The sequence below is a fragment of the Fukomys damarensis genome, unplaced genomic scaffold (assembly GCF_012274545.1).
Source record: "Fukomys damarensis isolate Sample0158 unplaced genomic scaffold, DMR_v1.0_HiC HiC_scaffold_27, whole genome shotgun sequence".
Classification (NCBI taxonomy): domain Eukaryota; kingdom Metazoa; phylum Chordata; class Mammalia; order Rodentia; family Bathyergidae; genus Fukomys; species Fukomys damarensis.
Window position 1 is genome coordinate 25050763 of NW_022900939.1, and position 16126 is coordinate 25066888.

Sequence of the window (16126 nt, forward strand, 5' to 3'; positions counted from 1 at the left end):
AGTCCAGGCATCTCAGAGAGGTCTGGCAGGGGCCACCAATCCAAGTACATCTCCCTCACTGGCCTCTAAAATCACCTCCACCACTAAAATCACTATTGATTCAAAAGGGTGAACAACAGTGATGGACAAAAATGTGCGCATGAAGACAGAAACCAGGCACAGCCTCCGCTCTGCAAGTCTCCTGCCTTCTGTGAGCCTCTCTCCCTTCTCACACGTTCCCAGAGAGGGAAATCACACCTGCCCTGCAGCGCTGTCGGAAGAGTACGAGAGTTAATGTACACAGAGGGTCAATCTTAGCACAGCCTTTGGCCACAGATAGGTGCAGGCTCAGCTCAACTCCAGGGATGCTTGGGAAGCTGGGGAAGGGGGTTGAATGCATTAGGCAGATGGAGGGCACTTAAAGCAAGCATGATGAGCTAGGTCATTTTCATTACTATAACAAAACACCCGAGGCTAGGTACTTCTAAAGAAAATCAATTTATCTAGCTCACAGTTTGGAGGGGCCATGGTTCTAGTGAGTGAGGGTCCCCTTGGCTGCATCCTGTTATGACAGTGGTACCACAGTGTCAGTGGTTCATGGTACGGAGTGGTCACACGGTGAGACGGGAAGGCAGGAGGAGGGTGACATGACAGTCTTGCCACCTCCTTAAGATCTCACCCCCTTGCTAAGCCACCACACTGGGGACCAAGCTCCCAGCACATGGGCCCTAGGGGGATGCAAATCATAGCCAAGCCATACACATGGGAAGGAAAGGCCTATTTCACAATTTGAGCCAAGTTCCACCTGCTTAGATAGCATAGTTCCTTTTTCTTAGAAGCTTTCCAGAGGCCTCTTCAAGTTTTCATTCATTCTACAGATATTTCTTGGGGCCCTGTTGTGCTGGGTATATAGTGCTGAACAGGACAGGTGAGATCCCTGCCCTGGTGGAGGGTCTGTTCTAGTGAGTCCAGACAAGAAGCAAGTGTCTCAGGATGAATGACATCGTGGCAGAGAGGGCAGATGTTCATTGTCCTAAAATAAAATAAGGGTGGGTAATTAGTTACTTTCTATGGTCAAGGAAAGTCTCATGGAAGCATTCGAGCAAAATAATATTTTGCCTATTTTTCAGAAGAAAGGGAGGGTATGAAAAATCCCCAGACAATCCCAAATAACTTGGCCAGTAGTGGCTTCAAAGAAGAGTTTCATGCTAATAATTCCTCCAGACATCTAAATTTGGTTTTCACAGCTTTCCAAATGGAAGGGGGAAGGCACTATCTGCATATTTATATGTGTAACTTTAAAACTTGAGATCTTTTTCCAATGAGGCCTGGATCCAGGAAGCACTTAAATTCCAGAGGAGGAAGAGACATAGAGAAGAAAGCTTTTCTTTCTCACACAATGCCAGACCTGGTTTGCAGGACTCTGGGTCTGGTTCCACCAGCCAGAATAAACAAGTTATCCCGTAACTGTGTCCCATTCAAGGTTGCTGAGATTAGTTTCTGCATTTCCTACACTTGCAGACATAGCATTTGGCCAAATTGAAATGAGGCTCAAAGCAGGTTCCATAACCCTAGATTGTGCCCTGGGCTGTGAAAGGTTCCAGTCAGTGTCAGGAGATAGGACTTGCCAAACCAAGACCACAAACCGGGTTTCCTCATTTCCGCTCCGAGATTCTGAGAGAGCTTCTACCCTGAAGTCACAGAGGGACCCACATGCTGAGAAACACGGGTTACAGTAGGTGGCAAAACCTATTTGTGATGGTCTAGTGTGGGCCGTTCACACACAGCAGGGACGAGCAGTGCAGGGGACCCTCACCAAAGCCAGCCCTGAAATCAACCACCAAACATGGCAGGCAACCAGCCACTTCTCCAGCTCCTTCTGCCTTCAGGGTTTCCATTACACCTTTGGGTGATGGCCAGTGGGTTAGGCTGGTTTTTCCAGCTTTCTTCCAACCTCTCTTTACCCTGTTAGAGTCCTTCTCCTGTTCTAACAGGAAAGATCATTCTAGAGATAAATTATTCTGAGCCCCTCAAAGTCATTCAGTGTAAAACTTTTCTAGGCTATGCGACTGAAGGATCCCCTGCCCTGGGAGCCCGGACATTAAAGAACCCTTCAAGAAAATACATGCATGTGCATGTGCATGAAGACACACACACACACACACACACACACACACATTATTTGAAGGTAGAAACAAGGTTCAGGAGAACACATTTTCAGACTACCAGCCAATAATGCTACCATGTTGGTAAGAAATCTTAGGATAGTCTTTGACTCACATCTCAGTACACAAAGTTAGCTGGGCCCTATATTTCTCACAGTGTGCTGCAAATTTCTGACCAGGAATCATGGACATGATGACAAATAGAGATGGGTAATTTCTTTCCACATGCCTGGGGGGACCCTCAGAAGGGAAGAACTCTCTGAACTCTCTTTTTCCATGGGCCCATCAAAAATCAGAAGCAGGAAAGGCTTTTGTGACTTTGACAGAGAAGAAAAGCCATTCAAAAAAATCCTCACAGCGCTATCTGAAAAACACATAGTTTGTTTTCTTTTACGTTTTTAGAAATGTACTGATCTGGCTGATCGGTCACTGTTATGGTTTGTGTTCAGATGTCCCCCCAAAGCCTCATGCAGATGAGGCAGGACCTTCTTTTTCAGAGATAGTTGAATCCAGAGTGTGTGATGCTGGGGTTTAAGGGTGTGTAAACCTCTACATGTGAGTGATTTGCCTGGCACTGTGCTAATCACAGTGGTCCGAATAAGATAAAGGGGGCAGAGAGATGCTGTAAACTCCCTTATTGCTTTTGCTACCTTGTGCGTGCTATGGTGTTTCTCCTCTGTGATGTTTGCCATCCCGGTCAAATAAACCCCTTCCCTTTAGCTTTTGGATGCCAGGTACTTTGTCTCAGCAATGAGAGAAAAGTAACTAACACCGTCACACTCTGCACAGGCTCTGCAGGGCAGATTAGCAGGTGCCTCCACTCTGTTCTGAGCACATGGAGCGTGTGGTGGCCTGCAGGACCAACAGCAGGTAGGGGCCTTGGCTCCCACCTGGTGAGAACCCTGGGTCTCTACTCCACCCACTGAACCCGGGCTGTGAGAGTGAATGGACTGTGTCCCCCACGTGGCTGCTCTGGGAAGACTGGCCCTCGAGTCCTGTCCTGTTGGAGAGCGGCCTCCACGCCGGTGGTTGTGATGGGAATGGATGGCAGCAACTGCTCCAGATGGGACAAATCCTCCAGATTAGTTCCCTGGGGCCGAATAAGGCAGTCAATAAGGCTGCAGGGATATGGGGAAAGCATCATATAACCCTGAACAAAACAGCTTTCCCTGGGACCAACTGTGCCTCTCAGCCAACGCAGAGAGAGGAACAAGCTGAAACAGTGAAGAAACGGGTCAACTTCTGCAAGTTGTACACACCTAGGCTTCACACTCTCTTCCCAGTCCCCAACGGAAAAGAGGTCCCCAGGAGCAGATCATGCAGGCAGTGATTTAATCTGCCAACAACCTTACCCAAAGTGAGAGCTATTACAGAAGGGAAAAGTAATGTCATGCATTTTCTCCAACTTTGTTTTGAGGGCCTCAAAAGAGAAGTGTCAGAGCATAAGGGATGTAAAAAGAAAAATGCCTGGTGGCTTTTCCACAGAAGGAATGGGCAGAAAGCCAACAAGACCTGAGGCCCACTGGCTGCTAATGTGAGCAACCAACTGTAAATGCCCTACTACCACAGCAAGAAGTAAAACCAGGCAGCCAGCAGGAACCCTGAATCAGGGCCCAAAGTCAAGCAAATTTCAGGTACTTTCAGGCATCTGCAGATTTTAGCTGGCTTTGCAAAACTTGAAATGGATAGGACAAGCTTTTAAAGTGTACTATTCAAGAAGACCCAGGACCTATCTAAAACAAAGTTAAGATACACTTGAGGCTAGAAAAGAGAGTAATGAAAAACACTACTCATGTAGTATTTATATATTTTTAAATCTCTTGACTTAAATTTATAAAACAAGTATATAGTTACACATAATCTTATGGGCAATTTTAATATGAGGGTTGGGTTCTTTAAAAGAAAAAGCAGAGCTGAATAACATGTGGCATATTCCTGCTCCTGGTACGTTCGGGGTCAGGTGATAGGAGCACATCCATGATGCTGGAGCCTGGGCAACATTTTCAGTGAGCGACATCACAGGGCATCACAGGCGGAGAGGGTCTGGTCTCCCAACTCCCAGCCTGAGAGGATCAAGTGAGTCCGCGTCTTCCACGGTGCATCATTCCCATGGCCTTAGGGACCACTCACTCTTTACAGGAGCCACTGGGAGGGAGGGTACAGATTCACTGCCATCCTTGAAAGTGCCACCCACAACCCTGATATCAGAGGATGTGGCCCCCACCTGTTTTGTGCAAAAGTGCCAACTTGGGAGTGGACACAATTAGATCTGTATAGACAGCCTGATTTTTTTTTTTTTTTTTCCTGGTGAGGTCTTAAGTTGGTGCCCGGGAGGCTGGTAAGTGTGAAGGTGTTCTTGGATAGGACCAAAACTCTTGGACCTAAATGGCACTTTTGACACAGTTCTGGAACAACAAAGGCCTTCTAGCTCTTGAGCCTGGAAAAGAGATGTTTAATGCTTTCACTATGTATCCTTAGCATCTGGAATAAGGCCCAGACATGTTAATGCTCATTTTTTGAATGGATGCATTCATTTAGAGAATAATACAGGAGCCCAAGGACTCCTAAGATTGTAAACTCCATTAAACCTAGTGATTGGTGATGCCTTCCTTCATCTCAACCACTCAAGGCTGCCAACCCTGATATAACCACTGCAGATTAACAGGCCTCTTGATAAAAGTATGCTTGCTGTACAAACTTAGTGTCAGGGCAAGTGCAGTGGTCTTTCCCTCCAGCCAGGTAGTTCATCAGGAGATAGCGGGTGTAATGGTCAAGGCCACAGACTGGGACTTTGGACCATGGGGGTTCAAATCCTAGCTGTGCTATACGATAAGCAGCTCTGTGCAGTTCAATTAGCATTGGTGAGCTTTGCTTCTACCTCCGGAATATGAGAATACAGTATATCTACAGCATATACAGTATATATAGAGAGGCTATAAAATGAATTGATACAGGTAAAGGGGTCAGAATACTACCTGGTGAAGAGGCAAGTGTATACAGAATATGACTGTTCCCCTAATTCCTTTGACATTACGCATCCATGCTGAGAAGCAAGGTGGATCCTGGGAAGAAATGAGTGCTAAAAAGTCCTGGGTTCAAATTCTGCCTTTCTCTTTTAGCTCCAGTGAATTGTCCAGACTCTCTGATTGATTGTACCTGGCCAGGTTTCTGAGGATGCTGGATAATGATGGGTTTCAGAAGCATCTGTTATTGCTCTTAATAGACCCCCTCAGGCCTCCATCAGTAAGGATTGGTTGACGGTGTGGATGAGAGGAGAGTCTTCCTCTAAACTAGTTTTTCAAGGCAACTCCTGGGAAGATAGGCATGCCAGAGTAATTGGGATTTACATTTGATAAGGTCTCATTGGGGGTATTACGTCATTTGAGGTGCTTATGACGTTTCACTTCAAATTTATTCAAACCACTTGGCCCTGAAGCCCAACTAATTAAAGTAGGGAAAGACCACTGTCCAGATTTAAGCCCCTGTGACTTTTCCCAGGGGCACAAAAGTTCTTTCTCTGGAGTTGTTTGGAGACCAAAATTCGATTTGAGAAGCGGTCCATAATATCTCATCTTCAGCTTTTTCTATAAACCTCACTGAAAGATTGAAAACACTAGAAATCATTTTAATTCATAGACTGGGGAAGTTCTTGAAACATAGGTTAATTTGCCCAGTATTTTGAAATCCTTGGGAATTTGGACTAAATGTTAGCATTTCTGTCAAGTTTGCAAATGGTTTCTAAAATGGGACAAGCCTTTTCACGGCCATGAAGTCTTTGATACATGCAGATTTATGCTGACCAAGGAAAACTGCCTTTCACGGCATTTCTGGAGCACAGTACTAGATAAAGGGATTGCAGTCAGGGCCTCAGGACCTGCCACACCCAAGGACAAGGCCTCTGCGGCTTCCTTGATTGGCTAACTGACTTAGGACCATTTCCTCCCGGCGCCAGCACAACAGAGCATAAGCAGCAGATCGACCGCAAAACAACTAAGCACATTTTCAGAATACCCAACTGAGGAAAAAACTAGGTAGATTATTATTTCATCCTTATCACTAGAGTCCAAGGTAACACTGACTTGTTGATTGATTTCATGGTAAATGACCAACCACTCACCCTGCCAGAAATATCCAAGGGTTAGTTCAGAAATATATTGAAGAGGTGCCAACCAAGCAGTGTTCAAGGTCATGATCCAACCTCAGTGTGATCACGTGGGCTGAAAATGGGCAAACAGGGCTATAAGTGGCTGGCTGGGCTGCTCTCGTGGGATGAGACATAAACTCTGAAAATTTGAAAATAAGCTTAAACATGTATGAGCTGACCTGTAATTCCAAAGTGATCACTGAATTTCTCTATTATCTTCTTTCATCAAACAACACGGAGGACTTCACATCTCGAGTAATCTTTCTGGACACGAGCTGGGTGTGACAGGAGGGTGCTCCCGTAACCATTCTGAGGTGCAGTATTGTTTAAACACATGCTGATCTAGCCTGGCGTATACGCCTGCTATGTGCACCTGGGCCTCTGCTAAAATTGCAAAAGTAAAAATATTAAAACAACAGTTTATTTAAAAAGAGGAGTAGACTTTAGGAAAACAGTGATGACGCTGATATTCAATTAGTATGCTCAGTTTTAAACCCTCTGAGGGTGAAAAACCAGCTGTCTCAATCTCACGAGGAACAAGTGGAGGCTTGGAGAAGTTAACATCAAATGCCCATATTCTCACAGAAATTAAATGGCAGAGCCAAGAAATTTAGCTCGGCTCCTCCTCTCTCCAGCATGTGCACGTTCCTGTCTTCTTCAGGATCTTCTCTTCCTCTCTGCCTTGGGGTGAATGTTCCAAAACCCCATTGCCAAATCTTTGATGAGCAGTTCATGTCCAAATACCAGATTGGCACATCCATCTTCAGCCTGGCTATCACCAACTGCGTCGCTCTCTAAGCCCTCAAGTTCAAAACGCTGAATTCATCTTCTTGTTCCTCCCTGGCTTCTAAAAACCAGCTCCTTCTTGGGAATTTCCTTTTTTGTATGTTTTGTTTTTCGGTGGCATGGCTCTGCTCTCCATTGCTAGAACCAGCTCTCTGGGAATTCCCCCTCCCTGTCCTTCTCATCCAATCCCTGCTCAGACTCCAATGTCACCCAAGTTCTCCCCACTGTGCTGCAGCTCTAGCTGTCCCTTACTTTTAGTTGTCCTCTTTCCCATTGATTTTCTAAATATTTTCCAACGATAGGCTTCCATCCATACCTTCTAATTTAGCCACCACCCTACTAAAAAAAAACTTGTCAACAACCTTTAGTCTCTTCTTTGCAAATGCCCAAAATTGTAAAGTGATCACACTTACCATTGGATGCTTCTCCAAGGTACCCAGAATTTTATATCCACAATGCCCAGCGAATGTGCACCATGTCTTGGTCAAATCAAATGAGCATCTCCTGCAGGAACACTTTCCCAACTCAGAGACTCTCCTCACATAACTGCCCAGCCTGAACTGTTGTGCAGCCATCAGACCCTGTGACCATCTTTTAACTGCCCACGGTTAAATGCCAGCTTTAATGTGCCATGATCGTTTGCACCTGAATCTTAATTCTGTAAATGCTATGAAACTTTGCAGCTTTCAGAACCACATTATGTTTCATATCTAATTCTACACTTGCCTTATTTTTCTTCCAGAGTAAGCTCTGTGTCATTTCATGTCTCAATCTCTTTTGGAACTTTGTACACTGTGGGTGTTCAGTATCAGTTTATTAAATGGCATGGAACCAGTGCATTCTTCAGGCAGCGATTTGGAAATGCGTATAAAGGGAAGTCAGCTATGCTCCAACTCTACAGAGACAAAAAGTGTAGGCCACTCCAAGACCAACAAAGGAGTGGGAAAGCACTTGAATTTGACACTGGAACCATGAATTTACCAGCTGGACTCACAGATTATTCACTGTTTGGATAAACAGAAGGCTGTTCACTCCTGGCATGGATACGCATGCCCTCTCTCCAGACAGTGAGTAGTGGGGAGCAAAAGCCTGGAGATAAAGCTTCAAGGCCATGTTTGTAGTCGTCCTTGGGATGTCATTCTTACCATGAGTGTAACTAATGAATGAAATTTAGTTTGGTGAGGTTTAAAGTTCTTTTTGTGGTGCTGGGGATTAAATCTAGGACCTTGTGCATGCTAATCAAGCACTATGCTACTGAACTATACCCCTAGCCAATGCTCTTTTTTTTAAATAAAGGAAGAGACATGTGGTGTAGTGGGAAAAAGGTCTGAAGGTTGGGTTCTGGAGATTTGGGCCACAGGCCAAACCAATCTTCCCTGGCCTCAAAGCTTCATCTGTACAAGGAGAAAACTGGATTAGGTAGCTTATGTCTCTTTCAGTTCAAAACTATTATTCTTAGATTGCCTCATTAGAAAACAATGAAAGTGAGCATAAGGGCAACTTTAGGTTGGCAGAGAGGGAAATGTAGAGTGTGGGCACATTACGCCTTATGCTTCAGCTCTCGATGACTCCCTGATGAGATGTCCTGGGTGGTTCTATAAACTGGTCTTGGTAACATTCTCGCACATCTGTGATCATCCCATCCCTCTGGGTGCTTGCACATCTAGGGTGAATCTTAAGCACTAATAAGCTCTTTGCAGGTGTGTGGGCTCTTCACCAACATATCAAAGCCTGTCATGAATGTAATTTGGAGGCCCGGCTGGAGATCTTGTCTTCTTGCTACCTGTCTGACCACACATCACACGGAGAGCATTATTTTCCCACATGAGTCTTCATGTGTCATGATTCTGGTGCTCCCCAACAGCAACCTGCACTGCCAGGGGTCAACACTTGTTCCAACGCTGTGATGGCCAAAGAGCAGTGAGAACCCAAATGTCCCCAAATAGAGACATTTATGAGAGTCCCATAACTCATGATATAGCTGAGCAGTGGAACACCGTGTGATAGATGAAAAGAAGGGAGTAGATTTTGTAAGCCTTGACACCGAAGGATGTGCATTATAAAGGGTTGCATAATAAAGCAAACTGCAGAAAAGTAAACTAAGTGCTATCCAATTTTGTTTGCTATTTGCATATAGGATAAATATATGTTCATATATAAATTTATAAAGAAGCATCTCAGAAAATAACTCGAAAATGATTAGCAGTAAATACCTCAGAGAATGGATAGGGATGGGCTTCACTTTTTCCTTTGTGTTCTTTTGAGTGATTTGCTGATTATTATTATTATTATTATTTTTGGTCAATGAATGCAACTCACTAAGCAGTTATAACAATAACAGCAAGATTATTTTAAAAACTGGTGTTCACAACTATGTAGTCTAAAAGCATACATTTCATGTAATTATAAACACCCCTTTCCTGGGTCCCACTACTTGAGTTACTTAAAAGGTGGGACACCCCAAAGCAGATTTTGTGCTTCTGAGTTTCCTGGGATTGTGAAGGGTACTGACACTTTGAAGAACAATATAAGAAATTACAAACATTGTTTTTTAAAAGAGCACCCTGTTCCTCAAAGAGGGTTAAAGCTACATATACTTGTGAATTAAATTTGAAGTAAGAGCTTGCCTGAGTGTCTCTACTAAAGAATCTTTAGAAGTGTCTTATTAAGAGGGGATAGAGGTAAAATAGTAATGGTCATCCCTTTCCTTAACAAACCTGCCCCTATAATTCTTTCTTAAGAATTAGCTAAACCAACCTATACTGTGGGACCAGAGCTTACTAGAAAAAGGAATTCAGATTGTGCTACTGGGGAAGGTTTTAAAAATGTAGAAGTGCTTTCCAAAGTAGCAGGATTGCCTTTTTCCAGAGCAGCGATGAGCAGCAAGTGTCATTTTTTGCAAAATGTATAGATAATGTTAGGAATGCATATGGGTGATCTGAAGACCCAGGTACCTTTCAGTTACAGTAAGTTCCAATGAGATATAAAAATACATGGGCACACAAGAACAGACCACAGGTTGTTGTGTGACTTACAAAAAGCATTACCGGGCCAGGGATGTAGCTCAGTGTTTCCGCTAACTACTTCGCAAGCTCCAGGACCTGAGTTTGATCCCCGGCACCAAAGAAACAAAACAAAACACCAAAAAGCATCACCAGAAGGCGTCCCCATGTTCCCTGGCCCCTCACCACTCACAGTGGGATCTGTGGGCCAGCAGCATCGGCACCCCCATAACAAGAGACTTTCTTGAAAATGCAGAATTTCAGGCCCCACTCAGACCTACTGAAAGAGGGTCCCCATCTTAACAAGATCCCCATCATTCCTGTCACACTGAAGTCTAAGAGGGACTCCCTAGTTCATTTCGAGCCCCTCATGAATTGGGCAAGGGCTGCACAAACCATACTGCTAATGGGTAGAGGTTCCGAAGTCCACAGGTGAGTGTGCTCTAGACAGGGGCAGCCTGTGGAGCGCGGGGCCCCAAGCATTGCTGCTCCTCTGTCCTGGGCACACGGGCTTCCCACCTCCCACCCACCCACCACCCTGGCCCAACAGGGAGGCCCAGTTCCAAAGGGGAGGAATGGCAGAGGAGAGGAACAGAACGGACTCCCCCCACCCCAGCTTGCACTTTCCTGTCTGAGTCTCTGATTGGGGGGACAAAGCGGAGTGCTGAGGCAGTCTACTCAGGTGAGCACCTGGGGGGTAGGGGTGCACCTGCCGCTCAGGTACTCAGGTAGGCACCCCCATGTCAAGAGAAAGGGGAATGAGGGTTTGTGTGCCGCCCAGCAAGCATCTAGAGAAACGGAGATCCTCGGGTGTTAAACAAGTGGACAGGCAAACAGAAAGGGGCCCAGCGAGCCGAACGTCGGACCGCCGGGCAGGTGGACAAGCAGAAACACGACGTGGCCCAAGGCCTGACTTACAGCTGCGCAATGCCCGCCTTGCGCACCGCCGAGGAGATGGCTTTGACCGCGGTGCAGAGAGAGTTGAGCAGCTGGGTCAGCTCGCCAGTGCCGCGAGCCTTCCGGCCCTCCTCCATGACGAAGCGGGTCAGGGTGCTGATGTCCGTGTCGAAGGGCGCCTGGTCCGCCATGCTGGGCCGGGCTGCAGGTGCGGGCGACAGATGTGGGCGGCAAGAGAGCGCCACAGGTGCGGGCAACAAGTGAGCGAGGCGGGAGCCTGGCGTCAGAGGACGCGCACACTCTCGCCAGTGCCGCGAGCCTTCCGGCCCTCCTCCATGACGAAGCGGGTCAGGGTGCTGATGTCCGTGTCGAAGGGCGCCTGGTCCGCCATGCTGGGCCGGGCTGCAGGTGCGGGCGACAGATGTGGGCGGCAAGAGAGCGCCACAGGTGCGGGCAACAAGTGAGCGAGGCGGGAGCCTGGCGTCAGAGGACGCGCACACTCTAGCCGCAGAGTTTAAAGCGCACCCGCCCCGCCGGCCTAGGCCTAGTCCCTGCGGGGTGCGTCCCAGGCGAGCCTATAGCGCCAGGTCCCGCGCCCCGCCCCAGGAACTCCCTCGCTCCGCCCGCTCTGATCTCCCAGCGAAGTCCGAGGTCCGCGATCCCTCCTGGGCGCTCCTTCTTCCACTCCAGCACCCACCACGCCCAATGCAGCCACCTCGTTCTCCCGCCGCACCCCGGCCAGGCCGGGGCGGCCTCCTGAGCTGTGGCCCCTGACTTCGAGCCTCCTGCACCTGCTTATTCAGCACCCACAACCACCTGCCTGCCAGGGAGGGTGTGATTTCCACCCTTCTTTATAATATAAAACAGAAGTTCAGAAAGGTTATGGAACTTGCTTGGTGCTGCACAGCTAGTCAGAGAAGCCCTCACTCATCTAGACGGGCTCTCGGCTGGCAGCCTTCTGCCCACCCTGGCATCTGGCTTTACTGACTTACGTTGGGACAAGTGGATTCGCGTGTCCCTTGTCTTCCTCAGAGGCCTCCTTTTCGCAAGAGTCCTAGAACTGAAAAGCTGCCAGGGCTGTAGTTTCAATGTTTGCAAGGAAAATAGTTGCAGGCACAAAGGAGAATCTGTACCCTGCAGATGGTGTCGGGAGAGTGGAATAGGATGGCACTGGCAGAGTGCCTGGGTCAGAGCCCCACACGGACGACACACAGGGGAGAGAGCCCTGTCCAGTTCAGGGATTTATCTTTGTCACTTACAATTCTGGGGAGCTCTTTGCCCGCGGGCAAACCACTCACACGGGGTAAGCCCTTCCACGTGGTAGTTAAAGGCACAGCCTCCAGAGCGAGGCGCCTGGCTCATCTCTGCCATGCTATGGCCCCGTGAGTCTGCACACGTGGCAGGACCTCACTCAGCAAGTTTGCTCATCTGTAGACTGGGCCGATGGTTGTTGCTGTCTCAAAGGGCTGCTGGGAGGGCAAAGCAGAGGCAGGTGCAGTAGGTTTGAGGACATCACCTTCCTGACGTCTATGGATAGTGTTAACTGCGCTCTGCACAGAGGTAAGATGTTCTCTGGCCATCCAAAAGTGCTGAAGGGACAAAGGAATTGGCACCCTCGGCTGGTACTTCCCTGGAGTACAGTTGTATCCTTCCCATGTGTTGGCCAACTGTAACCACCTTCGCTGGGTCAAAGCGTAGACTTGTGTGCGTCACCAGGTTGTTAGCCAGAACCAGAGAGAGGTACGTACCAGGGAGCCATCTGGCATACGGTGCTCGAATGTGGGATTTCTCCCTCCTGCTCCACTCACCCCACTGCAGAGCTGCTTTTGCTGTTGTAATGATCTCTTCCCTTCTATCACAGAACAATGATCTCTACTTGGTGCCATGTTGTAGACTCGAGTGGTGTGGGAAATGTGTAACCGCTCTCTGTCCTGTGAAGACACAGGATTGCCCAGTTTCCTCATCTGGCTCCCACAGAGGAGGTTAGCTAAAGTTTGAATCAGGGGTGGCAAGGTGAGCAGAAACAGTCTGGAGGGTCACTCACCACCCCTCCCACCACTGTCGAACCCAGGGCATTGCTACTTCACCCCTTGGAGAGTAGTTAGTTTGTGTCATAGGGAAATATATCAAGAGCTTCTTAGGAGAGACAAATTATAGCAGCATGGCCCCTCCAGTAAGTCCCCTGCTCCTCTGGACTCAAGAGGACTCAGCAGATAATGGAGATGGGGCCTGTGGTCACTGGAGAGATAGAAACTAACAGCCATACTGTCAAGCTAACATCTACTCAGCACTTGCTAAGTACTCCGCACTAGCCAAGGGCTTTACTTTTACTCTTTTTTGGTACCAGGGATTGAACTCTGGCCCTTTCACTTGCAAGCCAGGCGGCAGAACCACGGAGCTGAATCCCTGGCCCCCAAGGGCTTTACTAAGCGCTATTGGTGAATTCTAATCAAACTTATCTTTATAAATGAGGAAACTAAGGGCAAATAACTTGTCCAAGGCCTCTGGCCAGCCAGGAGGTGACAGAACCGAGACACAAACACTGCTCTGTGTGATTCCAAACCCTATGTCCCCACTGGCTTTCTGTGTCCTGCTAGGTGGCAATTATGCCTCCACATGTCCTATCCTACAGGGATAGGACAGGCTCAAGCCACCTACTGCAGCTTTGAAAATCTGCTCTCCAAACTGGCCGCTTATTAGCTCTAGGGCTACTTATTGGGCCCTGTTTATTCACTCTTTCACTCAGCAAATAGTTCCTGGGCACCTGTTGTGTGCCAAAACCACATCATGTACTGAGATTACCATAATGAGTAGGAGAGATACATTTCTGTCCATTTGAACCTTGTGTTCTTTGTGAGGAAAAATAGGAACTAAGGTCACGTAATAAAGATACAAAACCATTTTGGGAAGCAAAGTGCTGTGAAGATTATAAAACAGGATAATGAGGTAGAAACTAATCAAGGAGGGAGGCCTTAGAAAATGACCTTTGTTCTAAGACTTAACAACAAAAAGGAATGGAACAAATGCAAAGCTCACCAGAGGAGGTAGAGAAGAACAAGCAAAGAGTGTGGCAAATGCAAAGGCTCTGAGGTAAATTCAAGGAACAACAAGAAAAGGCTGGTGCAACTAGAAGGGCCAGTATGGGAAAGGCAATAGGAGGTAAGGCTGGAAAAGGAGGCAAGGGATGGATTTTTAAAGACCTTGCAGGTCATAGCAAGATGCTAGGTTCTATGTGTAGTATAGTGAGAAGCCGTTCTGGAAAGTGTAGTGACTTGATCTAAATGATGTGAGAACCAATTGTAGGTTAAGAGCAGAAGCCGGGGAATCCAGCTGAATGAGTTGTATCCAGCCTCTATTTAATTGCCTGTCAAATATATGAATATTGCTATCATATTGCTTATAGGCCTTTATTTGTTTATGGATTTTCAACTATTCCTCGCATGGCTTCAACTCAATGTTTTCTCCAACGTACTCTGGACCCACTTACCTCTTGGTGTTCCTTCCAACATCATGTTGAGTCTACCCTTCCTTTTCTTTACCTCGCTGCTCCACCCCATGCTCCCATGGGCTAGTCTCCTTTTTAAGAAAAGGCTGATTTTCTTATCCCTGCAGGTCAGATCAGAAGGAAATGTTGCAGTTGTAGTAAAGAGCTCAGCCCATCCTGCAGGGACTGCAGAGCTGAGGTAGGAGGTAGAGCAAGGACAAAACAAAGAAAGCTGACAGAGAAAGAAACCAAGCAGAGTAAGGACAACTATGTGAAAACATCAGGAACTTAACACATAAAAGATCATTCTATTCCCCTTAAGGTCCCCAGGCATGTGCAAAGCCAAAAGTACAAGACCTTGGCCTATATTCCACCTCCAGCCTCATTTGCATTGTGGTTTTGACACCCACCCCAGTGGGCTTTGGACAACATGACATATCAGCTCAAAACCTTGTATGGTCAAGAACTTCCCCTCCCAGTCGGTGGGCTCAGTCATGACTCCTGTCAATCCCCAACTGTGGATCTTCCTAAACTCCCAGGACCCGCCCCTAACAAGGCCATGAGCTCTCTCTCTCTCTCTCTCTCTCTCTCTCTGGCCTGATCCCACCCTGTGGAGTGTATCCTCACTTCTTTCATCTTTAATAAATATTACTCTTGTTTCTTCTTGTGAGTGTTCTGCTTAGTTCTTTGTTTGAGATACCAAAAACCTGGAAATAGCTCACCTAAGATCCCTGATCTGTTAACAGAGCTGCCCAGAAGAGGCACAAAGAGACCAGAATGTTATAACTCCTGTCATCAGCTATGGGCTATCCTGGAAAGGGGCATGGCATGGGAGGAGGGTGCTGTCCAACAAAGGCAATCCCAAAGAGGGCTGGCAGCTCAGCATTACCTTCTCTCAGGAGCTGGGGGACAAGTTCTGTCCTCACTAAGGAACTGGGTGGTATCTCACAGCAGCCATTTTCATGATGGGGCTTTAGCAGATGCTGCAGCGGGAACAGGGACAGGGGTCTACTTCTGCATCTTTTGGCTTTTCTTCCCTGTGTGTGTCATCTCACTCAGACAATCTCTTCCCTTTAAGTACTAGTATGATATAGTCATTTCCAGAACTATTCCCCACCAGCTCAGTACTCCCCACAGATTCCAGCAAAACTTCATGTTGACCAGACTGGTGACCAATCCTTGGCCAATAACTATCATAGGGATAACATGGTTCTTTCTAATTCATAAAAGATGTAAATAATTGTAAACAGTATATATTAGCTTTCTGTCACTATAACAAAATACCCAAGACAATCAGCTTATAAAAAGAAAAGGTTTATTTTTGGCTCACAATTTTGGAGATTCCAGTCCATAATCAATTGGTTGTATTGCTCTGGGCCTATGGCAAGGCAGCATCTCACAGCAAGAGCATAAGGAGGAAAAACCTACTTACATAACAAGCCGGGGATCAAAAAAATAAAGAGGATGGGGCTGGAGTTGGCTAATCTTCTTCCATGCCCCCAGTGACCTAAAGACTTTCCATAAGGCCCCACCTCTCAAAGGTGTCACCACTACTCAGTAGCAGCACTCTGGAGACCAGGCCTCTAGCACAAGGGCCCATTAGTACTTTTGCGCACAGATTCGGTGAAACCTTAAATAAAGGCACAGTGCCTGGAAATAGTGAGTGCAC

General features: G+C 47.0%; 1 protein-coding gene across 2 annotated transcripts in view; it reads right to left on the reverse strand.

Annotated features, from left to right (window-relative positions):
* The window catches only part of Fbp1 (fructose-bisphosphatase 1), a 30185-nt gene extending 18576 nt beyond the window's left edge, over nt 1–11609 (reverse strand). Inside the window, exons 1-2 of one of the 2 annotated variants that reach the window (XM_010636130.2) lie at nt 11293–11609; nt 10995–11092 (exon numbers count right to left, since the gene is read on the reverse strand). In XM_010636130.2, the coding sequence (XP_010634432.1) occupies nt 10995–11092; nt 11293–11364 (170 nt within the window). In that variant the 5' untranslated portion in view covers nt 11365–11609. The other variant, XM_010636129.2, reaches the window with a different exon arrangement.
* Between the last annotated feature and the right edge of the window lie 4517 nt (nt 11610–16126).